Source organism: Tenebrio molitor, chromosome 6 (genome assembly GCF_963966145.1).
Source record: "Tenebrio molitor chromosome 6, icTenMoli1.1, whole genome shotgun sequence".
Lineage (NCBI taxonomy): Eukaryota > Metazoa > Arthropoda > Insecta > Coleoptera > Tenebrionidae > Tenebrio > Tenebrio molitor.
Genome location: NC_091051.1, coordinates 7,330,075 through 7,353,015, shown reverse-complemented (window position 1 = coordinate 7,353,015; position 22,941 = coordinate 7,330,075). Strand labels below are relative to the sequence as shown.

Genomic DNA, 22,941 nt, shown 5'->3' with positions numbered 1-22,941 from the left:
ATTTAGGGAGACATATATCATAGCGCAGATTCTCGGAATGAAAGCGGCCGGGATTTTTCTTCCTATCATTCATTCCACTTATAAAAATCCAACAATATAAATGGTAATGAGAGCTCATTGAATTTTCCTCTCTTAGACGCCCCGTCGATAATAAATTTTTATATCTGACCCGTCCCCACGATAATTGCCACCACCGCCGGCACCGAATCACTCACCTGTCCGAATTATCGGAAAACTATTAACAAAACCCATTTAAGTTTCCCAATTATATAATCAAGAGCGTTGCGTAACGTAACAACCCGGAGCCAATTTCTGAAGCAATTTATTACAAACGGCCGCCCAAAACAACAACAAAAAATACCTAAATTATTGCCTTCATACGCCGGCCGATATCGAATTAATTGCGCCATTACGCCACACTCCAGACGACATTAAATTTTCACCGGAATCGATCAAGACGCGCTACCAACCACTTCACCCCAAAAACCCGATTTATCCCACTCCAAAATTTTACATCCGGACAATGTGCCTTCAACGAATTTACGACGCCAAAAAATTGCTCCTTTAATAATTAAATACCTCACTTTTTAAAATATTGGCATCAAGCTGTGACAACCTGAAATCTCTCGCACGAAGAAAATCGGAAAAATCTCACACGACCCTTTACAGCCCGGTTTGCCAGCTCCGATTTAACCCCCTAGCAACTTTGTTGCAAAACATACGTAGTTTATTAAATTGCTTGTTTGGTACAGGGGTGTGCTTTAATTTTAATTATACATCAGCAAACTCCAAATTATGACAACAATTAGCTGGCAGCAAATTTTGTTCCACACTGAACAAGGGAAATAAGGATTTTGGCACATTCGAAAAGGCAAATATCGAAGATTATGCAACCAACAATACAGTAATTGTGTAGTGATCGGCTGTAGTGTTGAGATTGTATATTAATTTGTTTGAATAAATAATGAACAGATTGTAAATAGGTAAACATTTACAGTGACCAGCACTTGACAGGATTCGAGTCTAATTGAAAATTTATGGTATGTGCATTTGGGATTTGCGGTTGGGAAATTATTTGGCCTCACTAAATGATTAGTTTTTAACAATGACAGAACAGGGGCTTAAGACAGCTGACGAGGACGAGATATATTTTTTATTTTTCTTGTTTGGGGAAATATTTAATTTGTTGTCTTCGTCGGTGGGGCTGAGAGAGAATCTGATTTGAATAAGAAGTAAATAAGATTCGGCATTTTTGCTGAGGATGGCGGACGAGAGAGGGGCGTTGAAAATATTTAATTTATAGTCGAAGTAATTTCCGTTGGTTTAATTAGCGAGATTAAAGAACCACCTATCGCATTCTCTTCTTTAATTGATGGGGGCAGAAAGTTGAAATGATTGGGAGAGTTGGGGTAACCTTAAAAAAATTAATAACGTCCCCATCCCTTGAAGCTTTACGAGCGGACCCCTAATGAAACGGAATGAAATTCGGTGCGTACCTACCGCTTTATAGAGCTTACTCATGATAAAATATAGTCGTATACACACGCATCCAGAAAAAATCTATATCGAACGTTTAGACGGGTCAAAACAGCAGCGTTAGAGGGCATTATATGAACATCGCGGATGCGAGATGAGTCCTGGGGGACACATTAGAGACGGGCGTCCTGCCGGAATCCTGCTATAACGCCAGGCAAGGCTCAAACTGGGACAACGCGGGTGTTGCGGCTTCCTATCCACATCCTGAATCCTGAAGTATTAATTTCTGGAGCGGCGTCCCTAATTGAAAAATGGGCCAGAGGAAAAGAGAAAGTTTCGGGAATCGAAGGCCAGTTTGTGGGAGAGCCAGACCAGATCCCGATAAATAGAATGCATTTATTTAAATAATTTACAAACTTATAAAGGATATGTGAATGTTACAATGGAACACAATCCGTACGATCCGAAAGAAACCATCAAGTCGATAAATAAATATCTACCTTTATAATATCACAAATGTCTGCTAAAACTATCAACACTTAACAAACAAATGATACGTAACAATCATTACAGATATGTACAGTAGCTTATTGTATTTATACACAGTTCCGGTAAAAATCCGGGGAGTCGAGTTAATCTGGAAGTTTTCCGGAAGCGCGCGAAAACTTTCAGAATGGCGTCACTCCCGACAATTGCCGTCGTAATTATCACTGTGACACAAATTTTTTCGAGTCGCTAAATTCAATTATTGAACACTCCGCTGTTGTTGGCGAAAGTTTTGGGAGAGGGCGAACTTTTGGCGAGCAAATACTTGGTGAGTTCGCTCTCGAAATTGCGAAAATCAATCGAGTCCTCGAGCGACTGATTTGAATTCGGCGAGACCGGGTTGTTCCCCAGGACGTCGGCGGACGTGGAGGGCGTGACCGTGGCCGGCGACGACCCTTGGAGATGGTCCTGGCGGAGGTTGTCGCACGTCTCCTTCATCTTGGTCAGCTGCTTCTGCAAGCTCCTGTACTCCTCCAGGAAGCGTTCCAGCTGCGCCGCGTGGTAGTCGTACGAGTTGGCGTTGATGGACGTGGGGGAGCTCGCCTCGCGCCTCACGCGGCTTTCTAGCCCCGACACGTCGAGGAGCGGCGTCGCCGACGGCTCCTCCTCCCGCGTCAGGTTCAGGTAGCTGTTCGACATCTTGTTTACCCTGTTTTTGTTCAAGTTGGCGGGGTAGCGCGGGCAGTCGGACAGCCGCCGCAAGCTCGACTCCTGGCTGCCGCTGCTCTCGCCGCCGCTGCTGCCGCACCGGCTCTCGGGCAGGAGCGGCGACTGGCTGTCGCTGCTCCTGTAGCGCGAGCTCTGCACCAGGGCCCTCTTGCGCGGCAGCGTGCAGAAGAGCTCCGTTATGTCGGCCACGCTGCCGCCCTCGCTGTTCGCCTTGTTTCCAAACTTGTACGAAGAGTTCTCGATCAAATCCGGATATTTCTTGTCACCATCGTCCTCCATCAAACTTGACAGTTCGGTGTTGTAGGTTGTCGCGTACCCTCCGGATATTTGCCTGCGAAGGAGATGCGGTGCCACGCTCTGGCTTAGCGACGTCGATGGCTGTTCGTACCCACTATATGTACCAGACGTCGAACTGAACCCCTTCCGGATATCGTCTCTAGAAAAAAATGCACCTACTAAATGTAAATCTTCTCCACAAAAATAAAAACAACAGCCACTACTCCGACAAAAATAAACAAAGGCGGCAATTTTTAAATTCAGATTCGTAGCTCTACGGAAAATCGACAAATAGGAAATCAAAGCTTCTCTTAATGAAGAAACAAAAATTAGTCCAGTGACGGCATCCGTGTATTAATTTACATTAATTCCAGGAATAAAAATACTAGATTATTTAATTAAGAGTAGAAGTGTCTTTTTGTGCTAAGCCCAGAGATTGAAGACCGAGACGAAGTCGAGAGATTAAAAAAAAAGTAGTGCCGTACAAGGAAAAGCTTTTTTAAAAGAGATATTTTACTGGAATCGGTGTGTGTCGAAAAGACTTAGCGGTATCAGCGCCGTTTGATAAATGATGAGTCAGTCTAGATGTTCAAAGCAAAGAAAAGAGACATTTTATTATTGTGCGGGACAAAATCTAGACAATCAAAAGGAACGACCTTGACAGACATCAAGACAAACTGCAGGGGTAAAAAAAATGTGAAACAAACACCATTGTTTTTATTTTATGTAAAAAATCAAGTTGCACCACAAGTACGGAACAGATCGTACATACATAGTCGGAACGTTCTAGATGTGGATTGGGGACTAGTCGTTAAGTTGGCACTATCAGGAAAAATAACTAGGCGCGCTTATAAGGTATTTTGAATTTATGACAGATTTCTCACTAACGTACAGTTCAATCATAAGTTTTAAGCGACCTTGAGTTTGACAGTCCACATCTAAAACGTTTTAACTGTAGTTCATTACAAGAAAAAAATGAATAATACAACTACGCTGTCTTTGTTCCTTGTGGAGTTTTCTACTTTTCGATTTTGGCTCATGCTGCGTGCAGTCCTTCCATTTTGACAGGACGATGATTTGGTCTTTCTAAGCAAATAAGTTAAGTGTCACCGTAGTGTCAAAAAAGAAAAATTCAAGAAAAAGTGTCACGAAATTATGGTGGTGGAGATTTTAACGAAAAGTGAGACAAATAAAGGATAAGAAAAGAAGTGATGTTAATTTATTCGTTGCTCACCTGGCCTCTTGCAAAGTCCTCCTCGGTATGTGCAAATCCTCTGGATCCAACAGATGCTCTGGCGAATTCCAGCGCTTCTCTATGGCGCTATCGCCCCACACCTTCTTCGCCGCCACTTCGACGTTGGCGTTGCCCTCCTCCTCCTCCTCGACCTCCTCGTTGTCGGCGACCGGCACGACCCTGTACTCGCCGTTCTTCTTGGTGGCCACGACCGCGATCTCCGCCTGGACGGCCCCCCCGTTGGAATTCCCCGCCACCTTGTGGTTCATCTCGATCTTCTCGTAATTGTCCTCACGCCGGCACTCACGAGTTCGCCATGTCAGCATCTGTTTTTTCCTGACCGAGTATATGCACAACGCGATCAAACACGATGCCAGGACCAGCGCGATTCCCGTGATCACGCTCGCAATCAATATTTTGTTGTTGAAAGCGGTTTCAGGCGGCTTCCTGATCACCGCCAGTGTCACGCTGGCTTCGGCCCGACCGGCTTTGTTTTCGGCGGCACAGACGTAGACACCCGCGTCTTGGAGGTCGGCACTGAAAATCGTCAAGTCACTGGAGTTGTTCTGCAGGTGCACCATGTACAGCTTCTTGCCGTTGGAGTACGACGCGCCGGACAGATTGGCGATGACTTTGTTCTTGAGCAGCCACCGCACCGACGGCTCCGGGATGCCGGCTATCCTGCAGGTCATGGTGACGTTCTTGCCTTCGACTCCGCGGGTCTTGCTCTCGTAGGCGAAGATCTCGGGGATGCAGGCGAACTCGTCGAGGTCCAGCTTGTCCCAAGGCTTCGAGTGGAGGCGCTTCGGGTTCTGGCAGACCGGGGGGATCCCGAAAGGGACGTTCTTTCGGAGCATCCACTCGCGGAGGGGTCGCAACGGACACGAGCAGTTCCACGGATTGCCCGCCAGTTCGAGGCCGTGCAAGTTTTGCAAGATCGTAAACGACGAAGACAACACTTCCGTTAATTTATTATAATCGAGTTTGAGCCATTCCAGCGTGGCTTCTAGACCGTAGAAGGCCCGGGGTTCTACTGTTGTAATGCGGCACTCCGACAACTCCAGCCGGATTAATTGGGGAACGTTGACGAAAGCATCGTTGTGTATTCTTTGTATGGGATTATTGTTCAGTTTGAGTTCTCTCAGTTCCGGAATCGAATCGAACGTGTGCGAAGGGACAGTCGTTAGGGCGTTATGGCTCAAGTCCAACTCCACCAGATTTATTAGTTTCCTAAAAGCGTAACGTTCCAAGCTTTTCAGTCGACATTGAGATATGTAGACCTTCTGCAGGTTGAGTAAACCGGCTTTGCCGAACTCGTCGTGCTTCACCGTCACCAGATTGTTCCTCGACAAGTCGAGGACCTGGGTGCCGGCCTCGAGATGCAGCGGCACCGACGACAAGTTGGCGTTGGGACAGGACACCGACTCCTTGCCGCTCTTCCATTTGCACTCGCACAAGCGCGGACAGTCCGCCAGGACCATTTGGGTGCAGAAGCCGATGACGATGGCCAAGTGGAGGTGGAACGAGGACATGGTGAGCTGCGGAGGGATCATCGCACGGGCTGCGTCTCTTCGCCGTCCTCCTCTTCGGTTTCCATCGCTGCCACCTCGCCACCCGAACACCTGAAAATCCAATTTTTAATTCTTTCGAGTTGCCTCCCACGACCGGGCTCTAATTGAATCAGGAACGCCGCTTCGAAATTAACATGAGGGTGTGAGCTGGGCAGTTGCGGGGCGCCAAGATGGGGCGGCGCGGTAATGATATCGCGTTTTATCATAACTGAAGCATCTTTATACATCTTATCAGCGCTCTTTTTTGTAATTTCTTTGACCGTAATAGGAAGCAAAAGCACTTTAGCTTTCAAGTCTCACAGGAAATTGCAGTGCGGCCTGGCCTGGTTAACCAACCAAGCGTCCTCTTTACGTCCTTTCACTGTTTGTTTAATCTCGGCACCGGCTTACATGCTAACTTTCTTACGGTTCCAGCAGGGCGCCAATATTTACATTTCTAGTGTTCTAAATATTCATTAAAATGTGTCGGATTCAATTAAAAACCTAGTAATTAGAGCGCCATCCGAAGAGTGGAAATTACAGCGACCCTTGAGGTTTAAAGCGGCGACTTTGCAATGCAAAACTCTGACTCGTTGCCAGGTGGGCTTGTGAGCTTGGTACTATCCTTAACAGTATTAATAATGAATAATGATGATGAAAGGACCACAATTTATTCAGACAACTAAATGAAAGAATTTTCAATCAAAATTTTACCTTCAATTTGAAAATCTCTCAACTATTACTAGAAATATAAATTTCGTTTTAATAATAATAATAATAAATTTAATAGTGTGTTAACAAAACACGTAAAGGAGTAACAAATTTAAAAGCAAATTATTCTGATATAAAAAATTCGTCCAAATGTATATTAATTATTTGTTTAGTGACAATCTACAAAATAATGACTTCATGTCTCACAAGAATGATTTATAATCATTGTACAAAAAAGAAGATAATTAATGAAGAGCAAAAAGTTTGTACTGAGGGCTCTTTTGGTCGTAAAGAACGACTCATCATTGACTCCATTATAATGGAGCGGGCAAAAAGGAACAAACGTAATATTTACACAGCCTTTATAGAGTATAAAAAGGTATATATCCTCGTATATATGAATCAGAGCGAGATTCATGTCTTATTAAAAGTTTAAAAATTTATAAAATTCATCCAACAGTAATAACATTTTTAAAATAGAAAAAAAATCACAAATTCTCCTGAATGTCGGTGCTGAGAATCGAAATTTAAAATTAGATCCAAGTCAAATTAAAAGAAGGATTTTTCAGTCTCTTAACAGAGTCATTTTATGTATAATACCACGACATAAAAAAATTGACTGTTGTGTTGGTTATCGGTTTATTTGTGGTTTGTTATATTCAATCATACAGTGCGTTCTTAAAGTTCGAAATAAATTCGATAAAACTGTAAATATGAATTTCTGAGAAAAATTCTCGAACCGGTCAACTTTGTTTTTAAAAACTGCATATTGTTCAGTACTTTACTTATGTTGACAGTTTGTCATCTCCTAATAATGACGTCATCAATAATTTTTTTAAATGACAACCCCCATTTTTTTTCTTATTTTTCTGGTACGCCTTCATACTAACTAAACGATCAATCAAAAAAAATGGATACCTTACATAACAATTTTTTTGAGAAAATGACAAATTTTACTTAAAAAAATTTAATTTAATCTTTAACGTAAAATTTTTTTTTTATTGGGTTTAGTTACAATCGAAGGTTTATTTTAATAGACCAAACAATATAGAAAATTTGCGACAGAGAATTCGTGCTGAAATGGAACAAATAAGCCCTGACATTATTGAGCGTAGTGTACAAAGTGTCGGTGAGTGCCAAATAGTTGGCGAGAGGCAATTTCAACATTTGCGTTAAATTTTATTGTTAACCTTAGATGTTTGTTTGTTTTTGTTTGAGGTCAATTAGAACTTTTACATTAAAAATTAAGTTAAATTTTTTTAAGTAAAATTAGTCATTTTCTCAAAAAAATTGTTATGTAAGGTATTAATTTTTTTCGCTAGTCGTTTAAGTAGTAGGAAGGTCTACCAGAAAAAGATAAAAAAAGTGGGGGTTGTCATTTAAAAAAAATATTGATGACGTCATTATTCGGATATGACAAGCTGTCAACATAAATAACGTACTGTACAATATGCAGTTTTTAAAAACAAAGTTGACCTCTTCGACGATTTTTCTCAGAAATTAATACTTAGAACTTTATCGAATTTATTTCGAACTTTACGAACGCACTGTATATTATGTATATGGAAATTTCTTTAAATGTTATTATTTGCTGTATTGTATATTGTCTGTCATTAATATCAATGAATTGATATTAATATTGATATACAAGGTAATTCACGAGTACATAATAATGAGCCCGACGGAATTGAAAATGCAACCCATAATACACTTGGAAGGTAAAGCTGGATATTACCGCGTCCATAAGAGCTTTACGTTACAAATGTATTGTGGGTTGCATTTTCAGTTCCGTCGGCCTCATTATTAATCGTGAATCACCTTGTAATAGTCAAAGTAGCCGTGAACAAAAATAATTCAACAGTCGCCTGCTTCGGCGAGAAAATATTCCTGAAGTTTTTTATAACGGGCAATAAAATTAAATGTAAGAAAAGACCTACAAACTTTGGTCCATAGTCTACTGTGTATAATTCTTTTTTATCATGTGTGATAAAATTATATGGCTCAAGCAAAAATCAACAACATTTTTTATTGATACAAGAATGAATTTTGGAATTGAAAAATGTAATATTCAATCAATAAGCCGTGCTGCTCAATATCTCACCATATATATCACAGAAAATAATGAAATTATTTCAAGTGCAGATAAGGGTGAAGTGTATAAATATTTAAGGTATAAATAATCATCAACTGGCCATACAGAAACAATAATAATTTTTAAAAATGGTTTTCACCGATGTGCACAGTGAATGTATTACAATGGCCTCTTTCTGAGCGGATTTATTAATAAAAATGGAGATTGGAAATATTCACGACAATCGGTAGGTACGAGTACCTACATACAGGGTGTCTCAAAATTCGCGAATTCCGGATTCAGAGCGTTGTAGAGAGTCACTTCAGTAGTCCAAATATGAAAATTAAAAAAAAAAATCGGGACTCCCCCCACAAAGATACATTGGTCTGAAGGTGCACTCTTTGAAGTGCGTTTTCTTCAAATACAGGCTGAAAAGTTCAGTGTTTATTGTTATTTATGATTGTGGAAAATAATAACGTAAAACAATTTTTTGAAGAATAGCTTTACTTTGGAGTAAAAAAATCATACATTTTTGTAATTTTTCTTAAAAATGGAACGGGGACGTAGCTAGAATAGTATTTTGTCACTGTGGATATGAAGGCTGCTACGTATTGAACAAAATTAAAGTGCTTATATCTTCTTCAGGAAGAGCGAATTTTTTTTTCTAAGTATTTTTCGAGCTCCACTGGGTCCTTCGCTACCACGCTCTGAATTCGGAATTCGAGAATTTTGAGACACCTGTATATCATCAGTTTCTTATTTTGTATCCAAAAAAGTGAAATATTGTGTTTTTTCACAGCATTATGACTAGGTCAATGCTTTTTAAATACTAACAGTGTACTTTAGACAAGTCGTCTACTGGACTTATTCCAGTATCCCAAATGTTGTGGAAAATGTTCAACAAAATCCACACATTTTTCTCTTTTTGTTCTCCCATTTATTCATTTTGTTTTTGATTTAGATTTTAGACAATCTTAGTTTTATCGGAAATGTCCTATTTCAACATGCAGTATAATAACATAACAGCGATGTCTCATTTTATTGTATTTTGAGTGGTTCTGATCATCACTCTATGTTAGAGGTTTACCAGAAATTCAACAAAAAATTCTTAAGACTGTGTTGAATATCCTGGGGGCGGATGGCAGACACTAAAGCTTTAGATAAGAATTTTAAGTAACTCTGGAGCCAACCGTGCTAGAAAAACACAACAAAAATTGCATGTTGTTAAGTGAGTGTGTAAAGTAAATCTGATGGAATCTGGGCTAATCCCTTGCTTGGTAATGCATCACGGTAGACGTTATAATTGTGTTGCATCGTATGCAAGTATAGCATGGTCCCCCGCTTTCGACGAGGAGTTAATTAAATCCTGGATGCGTGTTCGCTTAATCAATGACCTGACTTGATGGCGTTAAACAAAATCCTTTATGCACCCGAACAAAGAATCTCCGGAGATTAAGCGAAATTTGCATAATGCGTCCCCGTTCGGGCCTTTATGAAGAGGAGGCCCAGCAGTGAGTGTTTACGTAAGTCGCGCAATGAACAGAAGAGGCTCAATTTCCACAACCTGTTAGAATTTATCCGAAATCATATATTTAACGACACGCACGTCTTCGCCTTAATTGTTTCGCATCGCGAATGTTAAACGGGCGGCAAGACGTCGCATCCGACACATTTTCTTTATTCATTTATGCAGATCTGACACATTTGCTTGTCTAGTACTACTGGTGACGTTTATTTGTATTCCACGAACCGTCCTCTTGCTCTCCGTACAGATGGCGCCCGTGCCATCAAATAAGGAGCATCATATTTCACCGAAGACTTAAGAATTTCCATTTTAATCTTTCCGGGCCTTGTTCCAAGTCGAAGGTCTTAAACTTCATCCTCTGCACTCCACTGTGGTATTTAATTACGACCATTCTGCGATTCACCGTCTCTTATCGTCAACTCGCCTATATATTTTCAAAGAAAACACCGGCCGACGACGTTTCGATGGAAATTAAAAGTCGCGCTGCCGAACCCCGAAAGCGGGTACCACCACCTAATTAATTTTTTAAGCGCTAATGAAATATTCACCCCGAACCAGCTCGGCCGACCGCGATTCTGTCCTAACGTTCGGCGCGCCCATCACACTTCAGCGTTTTTAAAAAATTCAATATCTCACCCCCGAATATCTCCGTTTCGGGGCAATCGATTGACGCTCGAACGGAAGAGCCATTCAAAAATCTATAAAACATAAAATAAGCGAATTGAAAGTACCCAACATTAGAGTGGAAATTTATATACGAGCCGCTCAAATAGAGCTGAAATTACGCCTGAAATTTCGCCCGTTCGTTCGCCCAGAATTATAATAAAATCGCGACCGTTTAAAAAAGTCGCCGGAAATTGGACGCGATATCGGAGCCTAATAAAAACTCGCCGTAAAACCGAATGATTATTAAAAGTATACACTATTCGGAATCACTGTTCGTTACTTACTGTAAATATGGAGAGCCATTTCATGAGAGATAAAAATCGGGGCCGGAGTTGTGTGCGCGCTTGCCTTGTTCGTGATTACATTAAACCAAAATGCTATCGACGAACACCGCTGCGGCAAAAGCGTCTCTGTTTTTTAAGATAAATGCAGCAACAAGTAAAAATTTCAGAATTATTCATGCAGTCGGAAAAAATTACGGCTCTCGCTACGCCACGTTCGATAACATTTATTATTTTTATGGCGCCTTTTGGAAACTCTGCACCGGAATCGGTGGCGGTGGGTCAGGGGCGGTAGGCTTCGTCTAACCGTATCAGTTACTCGAACTAATAAAACAATTTTGTAAAAAAAGTGAGTATGCAACCAACAAAACACAACAGCACTGCAGGCAATCCGGTGAAGGACAGTGCGGTTTGTACAAAATGATTGTCCCATCGCAGTTGGCGCTGAAAACCATACAAATGTTGGATGTGCCGCCAGCCTCGCAACATGAGACAGAGTAATAGACAGATTTCCGACGATAAAAACTACCGCCAGTATCGCCACCTACCGGCGATTCTAGTCTGACTCTTGTTATGAGGCATTCAACTACGCCACAAACGCCAACTGCGATGGGACAATCATTTATAATGACCCTGTAGATTCTAGACAGGTTATCACACATTTTAACAATTTAATTTTTCATTACTGACTGGAGTGACTTAACTAATGATTCGGTTTTTCCCACTGAAGGAAACTAGTCTGAGAATTAATTTTTTTTCTGGGGTCTCTTTACCTTGGGAGTCGTCACTACGCCCATACCCCAAAAATCGTTACCTGTGCCCCTTTAATCCGAGACGACCTGGCATAGCTCTTGGAGGGCATTAATTCATCCCGGTCAGCAGGAATTTTCGTGGCCATAAATTCAAATTTACTTGTCCAATGATAACTGTTGACTCAGAACTGATTTTGAGGGACTAATTAAATTCCAAGTTTTGAGCGGTTGACAGCGTCGGTTGATGTATTTACGTTGTTGTTAATTGGAATAATTAGTTTGTGGAGGAGTGCTTAATTTTTATTTGAACGTTATGAGAATAATTACCTAGAAGGGCCTTGCATTACGGCTCTTAATTTAAAATTAAATTAAGACTTTGTAGCCGTTCCGATGTGATAACATTGTTGTAAATTTGTTGGCGAGGGGAGAGTGCGAAAGAAAATTACAAATTGGATGGGTGTGAATTAACTTTTAAACTTAACGCTTTCACGAGCTAAGAACCTACGTGTTAATTTTCATTTACGCTGTTAAGTTTACTGTCTAGGTCTCGACGACTGATCAATAATGCCGTAATGTGTACATTATTAAAGTGCAAATTGTGTGTATCGTACCTTCTACCGGGAATTGATCGTAATTTCTCTTCGATCGGCAACTGGATAAGGAAATAAAATAAAACTAACGAGCGAATGTACTTTCAACACAATCTCCATCATGTAAAAGGCGGCAATGTAATCATTTAAATTATAAAAGGTAGCACAGCTAGCAAAGTGAAAAAGTTTCAGTGTGTTCCCAACTTCCTGAAAATCATAGGTGAAGTGCTGTTTCGTAGTTAAACCTTTAAGAAAAATATAACCGGAAGCTGTTATTATTCCGATATTTATTTATTCTTAGGGTGGTAAAAATGTTCTTGAAGATAAGAAAATTTGCAAAAAGGGATTAATAAAGTTGACACGAAAACTAAGTTGAAGAACCTGACGGTGTCAAGAAATAGACTAGGTTTACAAATCCAAGTTCAGTCTATTCTGAAATAGGGTAAAAAATGCAGGTTACCTTGATAAGGTTTTGATACCAAAGGTAAAATCACTAAAATTGTTAATACCGCCTACATATACTTCAGGTCTTCAGTTTTCAGTGTCTATGTATAAAGGGTGTTTGTTTTTTAATTTGGCGTCGTAGTTGGCGTTGAAGAGTCGATTGTGAATGAACCACTGTTCTTAAAAAAGACTGATTTTTCAACTGCATAATATTAAAAACACGCAGAAAGTGAGGTTAGATTTAAACTGCTGATTCTAAGTTGTAATTCGGTGCTGCCTTCACAATCGACTCTTCAACGCCAACATCGACGCCAAATTAAAAAAAAAACACTCGTTAAAAGATAATCATAAAAAGTGGTACTGTGTTATGCAATTTTTTTCAACTTCTACGTGATTTTGTATAGTTAGTCTTGGGATTTGCAGCTTGAAAATAGGGAGCTAAAGATAAACTTCTTGCTAGATTGAAATTGAAAACAGATATTTAATGTTTAAAATATCAAGATGGAAGGCAGATGTTCAGATATAACGAGTGACACATTAAACATTCAAGGTTTTACTAAAATGTGAATTTAGACAATTGTGTTATAAATGGAGGCAGATTTGTGAAGAAATGTCAAATTTATAAAAGATTCCTCAACAAGATGGAAGAAGTACTGCAACTTAACCTGCTAACAGTTGAGGAAGTAATCGGACCGTTGACAGGACTCTGCTACCCTAGGGAACACAACACGACTGGGGTGACAGAATGTTCCTCTTGTTGTAAACGTGATGAAAGGGGTGAGACCCCTTATCATCTGTGGTAGAAATGCTCTAACTCTGGATAAAGGAGTACTAGAATTTCCTTTCAAGAGTTTAAAGTTTACGAACATATCGACTTACCAAAAATATTGTACAAAGGGAAAAACATAGGGACTAATTTGATAATTTGCATTTTAGTGCAGTAGATAGAATAATAATTAATATGATTGTGATATTTTATGACCATTTATTATGAAGAAATTTTTGGAGAAATTCATTTTATTTTTATTTTCAAATAAAAAGAAGTGAACTGGAGGATCTAAAACTTGGACTTTATTGAGAAAAGAAAGAAATGTGAGTGGACAATAAAAAAGCATAGTAAAAAAGTAAACTGTAGTAAAAATGACACACAGTGCTTACGAAGAAGAAGTTTCGGCTAAGTGAAAATTTTATTCATTGATTTAGCAAAAGTTTTTCTACAACAATCATTTGTTTGACTGCTTGACTAAACACTAAAAATACAACTGTCAAAACTAACCCTTGTCAAGTTTAACATTTAAAAAAAAATCTAAAGTGAGATTTGGTTTATAACATATTGAAAATCACTTATGTACAGTTGGTTGCAAAAAAGGCAAAAGAAAAATTTCCTAATGTAAATTTAGTTTTGTTCTACTTGACAATACCTACCAAATCATTTTTAAAAATGTCTTTGAATTTTGACACTAATTTTAACCTATTTCTCGTGAGAAGGTTTCACACTATAAAAAATGTGTCAATTTTATTCTGACAGTTCACGTTTTTTTGCAACCAACTGTATGAGAGAGCAAATTTGAACTTTAAACATCGTAAACACGCAATAATTTTTATTCTAAAATATATTTATCAAATATTATGTGACATTATTGATGCAATTTTTCTTCCAGTTTTTGGTTGCCCAAATCTATACAAATAAAATTGGCGTGTCTAGTTGAAGAACTTTTGCCTGTTTGTTTGCTTTTCTCTTTGTCTTTGAGTTAAGTGGATCGATTTCTTCAAATATATTTTTTTAAATTTGTTTCTGCACTTTGTTTCATCATTATATGAATGATAAATCTCTGCCGAGCATAATGTTGTGTAAAGAGCTCGCCGCGCTTATTTGCGTTTCGTCGATTTTAATAGCGTGATGTCATGTCATGTCACGTCTTGCAGTTGTTTATATCGCAATCCTAATTAATTTTTAATTTAATAGTTAAGTAATTATTTAACTAATAATCGCCGGACTCCTGGAGGACCTTGATATCCTCAAAGTGTCTGCAAAGACTTGAAGAATTGTTATGGTCTTTTACACTTACTTTAGAAGAAACTTTAGGGGTTTAAATTTTGAGTTAAGTTTAGCTATCCCCTCTCACTTAGGCGTCCCTGGGTTACACTCCCGGTAGCCATAAGAGGTCAAGGCGGTTCTAATTTAATTCAAAAGGAAACTAATATCACATTATACCAACCACTTAAAGGGGGACAGCAAGGAAGTAATATGAAGTGAAAAAGGGAGAGGGGAGGTCGTCTAGAAGTAAATATGTACAGTCGCGGACAGAAAAATTTAGATAAAATTGAGTTGAGTAAACCAGGGTTACTATAATAAATAAATAAATAAATATTTTAATAGTAACCATAGAAATAGTAAACAGACTTACGTTAGCGAAATAACATTGTCCTACTTTTTTCTCTCCGCGACTGTATGTTACAAAAGTAGATTTTTTAAACGGACTTGAATTTGTTTAAATTAACAGTAGCTACTTATTTTTGTTTTACAACGTTTCAGTAGTTGATAGAGAGCAGCTTAAGTATAGTTAGAGGAATCTTTGGAGAAACTAAATAATCCCTTTCATAGTGACGTTGTCACATTCCTTAAAATACGCGAACCGCGAATAAAAATTTTTCCCAACAAGGACACCGTTTTTGAATAACAATCCAAATTAACAAAAAAAAAAGAATAATGTGACAGTGAAAAATTTTAAATAATCTAAAACGTATGAACTGTAATTGTTTTCAGGTAGCATCACCTGTCGGAAGCGTAAAGTCCAAATTGGTCAAATAATTTCGATAGTGGCAAAATTTCCAAATCTGCCAGCTGTCATAAACGCTCACGTACAAAATTGACATCTGACACGAACAACAAATGCACCTAGCCGATGAGATTATTAAATTTCGCATGCACACGGTAATCAAAATCATTAATTACAAAACCGATAACGTCAATCCTGTACAAGATCACACCAAGGACGTGCAACTGCCGCGCTGAAATATCTAAAACGACTAGGCCTCAGGACATAACAATTATTACCTAATAGCATTATTTTACAGCACCTGTGGTTACTAATTTCGGATATCCCTAATAATTAGGCATTATTACCTCGCACAGCATTCGGCCGTTTGATAGTAATCGGTCTGTTGGGTATTCTTGTGGGTATCTACCCGCAATATTTGCTATTTAACTGCGTGAGTAACAGCCACTTAGAGCGGTACAATTGGACCCTCTTCCGGTGAAATATACGATTGATTTTTTGGCGGTTCTTTATTTTTCACAGAGTAATGGAGGCACTCAGACGGTATTATCGGACGTATGACACATGATAAAAACGGAGCAGAGTGCGTGGAGTAGTCGGCGGCGATGGGAAAGTTCTTAACAGTCCCCCGGACGCGGCAGGAAAGCCCTCTCGTGTCCGGTACTTGTTGGAGTTTCGGCGTGACAAACTGAAACCGCAATGTTTTACATCCGCTGCACAATTTGGCCGCAAGAGTCCATAAAACCGCAACGGCGTCGCTTGATGAAGTTGCGGCGTTTGATTTGATTTTTGAGGGGCGGCCTTATCAGGACCGAACCGTATTGTCGTCGGGGATTGGAAACTAGTTAACCGTAACGTCATCAAGGCACACATTGTTATTAATACGGGGCTGGAGGCCGTCCCGAGGGGCGGAGTAATTACAGGGTCCGTGCAACGATCAGGACACCCTTGATGTTCGGGAACTCGACTTGCCAACTCCACTCAACAGTACTTTGTTACAGTTGGAAAGTTCCATCTCTTTACAGGAACTTAATAACGCTAAATGTTGCAAATTCCGACTCCGTGTTGAGAATTAAGCGTTGCGTTCCCGTCGCTATTTAGCTATTCTTGATGATAACAGAACTTATTTGCGTAACGGGGCCGCCTTCGAAACCGGCAGGTTTGTGTCATAAACATTTATCATTCGAAATTTCCAGACGTCTTCCGCGTGTTGTGCAAGGCTCGCATCGAAAACGCCCGCTCCGGACTTTTTTTCCAACCGCTATAATTACTCCGGCCCAAAACGAAATAAACAAAATCGCGGAACGAACGCGAATAAATAACTGCAATAAGCCGGAGTTCTGCACCAAATACCGGATAATGTCCTGTTGGGAATCGAGACACGATATAGGCGGGACTCTTGCAAATATTCCTTGAGCTGTGTTAGCAAGATTCATGGATTTAGAACGAAATCGGTTCTCAGCTGCTATTAGGAGAATTATGCCATACTTATCAAGACTAACTCTGCAATCCGTCCGTTATAACAACGATCCTCTTAGTTTAATTCAATTACGGGGATTGTTTCAGTTTGTTTCGCCGACTTCTGCACAAAGCCGATACACCGACTCGTGTCGCCGCTCACAAAAAAACGACCTGGACTAGCTGCAACGTAACGCTTCTTGAACGTCAACTGTGCAGCGCCACCTGGACAGGTGGCGGTCAATCATGCGCCTCGACAGGATATCTCTTTTTATCTGGCGTACACGTCAAATTCCTGCAATTAACTCCATGCCTAGGGCAGAATGTTTACTATGCAAATGGCTGGCTCATTTAAAACCGGTATTTTGCATGTTTCTATGTAGTATCAGTATTTCCCCCGTTCTTGAAATTTATTTTCCCGCATTACCCAAGTATCTGTTTACAGAGTGCAAGTTTGTTGTGAATATTCTATTTGAATATGGTAAAATATGCCGCATATCCAGACAGAACTGCGCTTATGGCTTGGTTTATGACACGACGTTGCAGCGGTCGAACACATAAAACATTTTAATTAGCTGGGAAACGTGACAATTAGACGCGAGGCACAAGAAAGATGGTGTCACATTAAATTTTAAAAAATCGTAATGATCAAAAGTTTAAGTAAAATTCACCCGGCGCCTCCGCCATTTTTAGATCACGATTATCCTTTTATCAAACAACAAGGTCAGTTTTTGGTTTGGATTAACTGAAGATAAGTTAAAAAGTTTAATCGAAAATAAAATTTTAAATGCCGGCGTAATTAAAACTCCGTTCGTCGTATGAAAGTTGCATTTGTACAGGTCAGGTTCCACGAATAGAGTCACAAGTAATTAACAGTTTAACGTTTGAAAAGAAAATGTGTTAAAATAATTTTGTCAGCAGAGGGAATAAGCGTCACGGTTTTTTATATTAATTTGTCATAAGAAAATATAAATACAGTGCTTAGCCAGATAAAAATTTACAAACATTGTTAGGTGAATACAATTACAAAAACAAAAATGGAATAAAATGGAAAAAGTTATTTACAAATTTTGACAAATTTAAAGCGCAATGTTTCAGCATAAAAACGCAATGTAGACTCAGTTGATGCTTGTGGTTTGGCCATTTCAATTAACTTTAACACAAAAACCACAAAAAATTCAATTATCAAGTAATATTTTAAAAGCCTCAAGCATTTTACAAAACACGGATATTTTGAATGAGAACCAATGATTTCTGTTTATTTTTTGAAGTGTAAATACAGGGTGTTAGGTAAATGATCTGTCAAAATGTAACAGTTCATTATCTTATCAGGCAAAATTGGGTAGCTTTTCCTCTACCATTTTTTATTTGGATGCTAATTTCGTTCAAAATGGGGTGTGGAAAAAAGATCGTTTGAGAATCACAATTAAGAAAAAGTTTCCATTCCAAGGATATTACTTATTACTAATTTTTTACGGTAACAGTGATTGCAATAATACAATTTTCAGTGGTTCTCAACGAGTTGGTGTACTTTTTTTGTCAACAATTTTAAAATGAACTGTGCAGCTAAGCCAAGAACGTTTGAGGACTTTTTGAATCTGATCAGCATTCTGATGCTTTCTTTAAAGTTTTGCAGGACATTTATCTAACACCGCGTGTATCGAATGCTCATTTAAATTTATCCTTAAATTTATCCTTTTTTAAAAATAAATCTGAAGTATAAATTCGCAATTTTTTAATTTTGTAGAGTAGAGACAGAAATTTGTCAAGTACAACCAGATTTGTGAGGTTAAGTTAGGTTATGCAAGGTTAGAAAAAAACAGTTTGTGCAAACTGTTAAAGAAGTAAATAAGAAGCAACAGATATGAAGAAAAATGATTCTCGAATATTTATTTTCAAGCGCCTTTTAAAAAGCAATGTCTTAGATCTTGCAATTGTATCCGGAGGAACGGTTAAGTGTGGGAGTGGAGCATTTGATGGTGTATTTTTAGACCAGAGAAGGTAAGCTTTCCTGATTAAGGCATTTCGGCAGACAAAGATTTTAATTATTGCAAAATGAGCGGAATTGCTGAACATGGCTCAGATCTTGACGCAACATTTGCGAAATATTTAGCGCCTGGGGGAACCTTACAAGCGGCTAATTTAATTATCAATATTTCGGGATCCGCTGGATGTATTTATTCAAATTAGCCGTCAGTTAAAAGGAATAATAAATCGTCCGCCATGCATATTTCATGTGATAAAGCAAACACACAAAATTCGGCTTACAAGAATAAGAGTGTCACAAAAGAAAAATTAATAATTAATCGGCGTTCACGACAAAAAAGCAGCACCGACGGGGCGATCACATATGTTACCCAAGCAAAGAATTAAATTAAGTGGAAGTGTTACGTATGTGTTATGGGATACATTTTTACTGCCGCCATTTGTCTCAGTCAAACGGCCGACTTTTTAAATAATTTGTTACAACCGACTTGCATTACATTTTGACCTCCTCTCTTTTACAATGCCGTCAGCGGCGCATTTTTCAACGACATCAAATTCTTAACGCGGAATTCGAATTTCGTGCATCACAATGTAGTGCCATTATTAATACCAGTCGAAGATGCAATGTTTTCCATACACTGCGATCAAAAAGGAAACAAAGCAAGAGTCTTCATCTCTTCTCTTCTCATCTTTTGTTTAACTGAAACGTTTGTCTTAATTTGATCGTACGCAGCATTATACTTGCTATGCGCAGTCGTTTTATTGGTTGCCTATTCACCCTGTTTCTAAAGTCATAAAAATGCTTCCCCTTCTATTCTATTCTGGGATTATTATTGCTTACAGTTACAGCAGACGTCTGTAAATTTTTCCGAAGTTAAAAAGGTGTTTTATAGATTAACAGAGCACACCGTTGCTTTAAAATTGACGTTTCTTTGACATTTCAGCGAAGAATCTGCTTACCAATAGCATCGCGCTTGGCAACAAACCTGTTCTTTTTGAACACCTTGTAAAGGTACTACTTGCGCTTCCGAACCGTTTCAAATCGCAAAGACACCCAAAAGGACCCATTCAAGGTTAAACAATGTTCGACAGGAATTCTTTTCATTCGTGCACCATCTTCAAAGAGTTCAGTGAAGACAGATCTCGCCGCACTGATTTACAAACGAGGGAATAGGTGGATTTTCAAAAACCTTTACAGACAGGTTATTAAAATTGCTGTAGTAAACAATTTAATTTTTCCGCCGGTAATGCTCCTCGGTCTGCGCTTTTACACATTCTGGTCGTATTCAGCAGAATGAGTCAAACCAATTAAACAACAAAAACACTGAGATATCTCTGGGGATTTATCGCAGCTATAGATTTTTATTGCTTGTTGAAAACAAGCGAAAATGTGAACCAGATATTTAAAGATTTTCCTAATTACACACTACATTTGGTATTATCTACGAATCTGACATTTGACGTGCAGGAATAGATTTTTCGATAAATTTTTCCATCACACTTTGTGTAAATTGCCCTTTCGCGAAGACTCTCCTCGGCCAGTTATCGTCGGTCAATTGTGTCCGGAAAATTGTTTTCCAGGAACCCACCCCCCATAGCACAGAAACGGCGGTTGGTGGCGCCTTTGTGATCACAAGAAAAAGAAAAAAGTCGCGTCGAAGACAGCGAGTGAATATGCAGCGAATTCTCACTTGGATGGCCGCATTATGAAACGAACTGATGTTATTGTTTAAAACGGAGCTTTCATACTATTTCTATAAAACGAAGGAATTCCATTATGCTGGAAAAACAGGCCCAACTCCGGTAATGAACATTGTATAAATAAATGAAAAACTTAACGCTGTTTGAGCAGTCGAGTCGCTCGGCTTGTCAAAGCGCCAAAATAAGTGTCCTTTCGCAATTAAGTCGTGATGTACACTCAAGAAGACGGCAAAAAACGAACTGTCACCGTGAATTATCAGAATGTTTGCGTTCGCCGAAGCGCGTCCGCGGATTATAAAAGCCATGTGATTGATAACGTTAAGCCGCTTGACTTGAATTTACAACTGGAAATCGGCTTAGCGTACAAGTCTTTTTCTGGAAACCGCGACGACATCCCTGAATTTATTTTCGGGACCTGGAGAAGAAGGCGCGCATATTTCTTCCATAAATAAAAGCGGGAGGTGGAGTTAATCTCCGGTTTTATAACAATTTGAACAGCCGCGCGATAATAAACACATAGCCCTAGACGATGTCAAAATTTAATTAAAAAACTTTACCCGGTTGCACACATTTACAATTAAAACTCGCCTCGTGGAAGAGATGCACAGCGTTTTCCATCGTTTAAAACATCCAAAATAATCCAGTCGGGGTAATTCATGATAATATATAATTTCCGAAATCATCTCGGATTTCGTAATATTGATTTGTCTCTCAATAAACACTAAAATATTTCTTTACTATTTATTACTAACTAACTCGCTGAATTTTGAAGAAAAAACTGACTTCATCACAGGTCAAATTTTTCTTTAAAAAAAAATGGAGAATGAAAGAGTGGAAGACGACTATCACGTATCTTAAAACCATCAGGGAAATAATACAAGGTTATTATAAATGATTGTCCCATCGCATTTGGCGTTGGTGACGTAGTTGAATGTGCCTCAAGCCATAACATGAGCGAGTATCGCCGACAGATAGCGATACTGGCGGTAGTGGAAATCTGTCTACTAGTGTGTCTAACGTTGCGAGACTGGCGGCACATCCAAAATTTGTGTGGGTTTTCAACGCCAACTGCGATGGGACAATCAATTATAGTAACACTGTATAAAATAAACCGAAAACTTCAATTTGTCCTTTATAACAACGAATGATCAAAATGAAATTATGTATCTGAAGAATTTGTCAACTGAAGAAACGACCAAGATTTGGATCTCCGCACTTTACACGCAAAATTGTTTCTTCTGCTAAAATATTTCTATGGTTTCTAGAATTTGGGGATAAAAAGGAAATATGGAAGTTTCAACCAGTATTAATAATAAAAAATTGAAGGTGGAGATCCGGCATTAATTTGCCTAAATGAAAAAAATGTATCATCAATAGTATAACAAATTAATGAGAACAATTTATGCCATGCAGGTGTAATTTTATGTATTTCCACTCTTTGTGTAATTTAAATGGCTTAGGTAATGAATTCTTTACCGCATTTGCGACAATGAAGTTCATCCGCTGACGCAATTTTACCCAAGTAGTCGTAGAAAAAAAATATAAATAGATCTTTTCTTTATATCCATTTGTTTTCAGTTTTACAGCTTCTGGTTCAGAAAATTTGATAATCGGCTTTCAATATGTATTTTTCATATTTTGTTATTATAAATAAACCGTCATCCATTAGCGAATGTATCCAACTTATTCCGATTTCACATTTTTAATTAGAGTTGGGGTGGATCAAGAGAGGGGTAATGTTTTTAAAATTCTTTGAAGAAAAGCTTTGGCTCCAGCTGATTAATTTATATTCCGTTCATTTCTTGATCCACTATTTCAGCATCATAAACAGAATTTTCAGTGAATTTTTATCCCAATTAAAAATGATGGAGGCGCCAGGAAACAGATTGTTTTTTCTTTTCATAAGCACCTTATCTCTATATGGGTACTTTTGGTGGAAAATAATCTTAAATAAATATTATCAATTTATCAAGATTTTTTGCTTGCATTTTTTTTGTTGTGTTACATTTCGAAAAGATATTTTCCAAATAATATATTTTTATTAACCGGAAATGTTCAATTTAAATGCAATTTAATGCATCTGATATACAGGGTGACTTTGAAAGTTGTGCATATATTTGAACCAGTGGTAGAACTCCACAATAGGCAACGATTCAGCCAATAATGTCTTATTCAAATGTTGATATTTTTCGAGAAAAAGGGGCTCAAATTAAAAAAAAAATTTG

The 22,941-nt window shown here is 38.7% G+C and overlaps 1 protein-coding gene across 3 annotated transcripts in view; it reads right to left on the bottom strand.

Annotated features, from left to right (window-relative positions):
* Nucleotides 1–1,863: 1,863 nt before the first annotated feature.
* Nucleotides 1,864–22,941, bottom strand: part of kek3 (kekkon 3) — a 162,749-nt gene continuing 141,671 nt past the window's right edge. For all 3 annotated transcript variants that reach the window (XM_069051985.1, XM_069051986.1, XM_069051984.1), the window contains 2 exons: nucleotides 4,202–5,823; nucleotides 1,864–3,127 (listed from right to left, as the gene is read on the bottom strand). In XM_069051985.1, the coding sequence (XP_068908086.1) occupies nucleotides 2,218–3,127; nucleotides 4,202–5,754 (2,463 nt within the window). In that variant the 5' untranslated portion in view covers nucleotides 5,755–5,823 and the 3' untranslated portion in view covers nucleotides 1,864–2,217. The remainder of the gene's footprint in view (nucleotides 3,128–4,201; nucleotides 5,824–22,941) is intronic.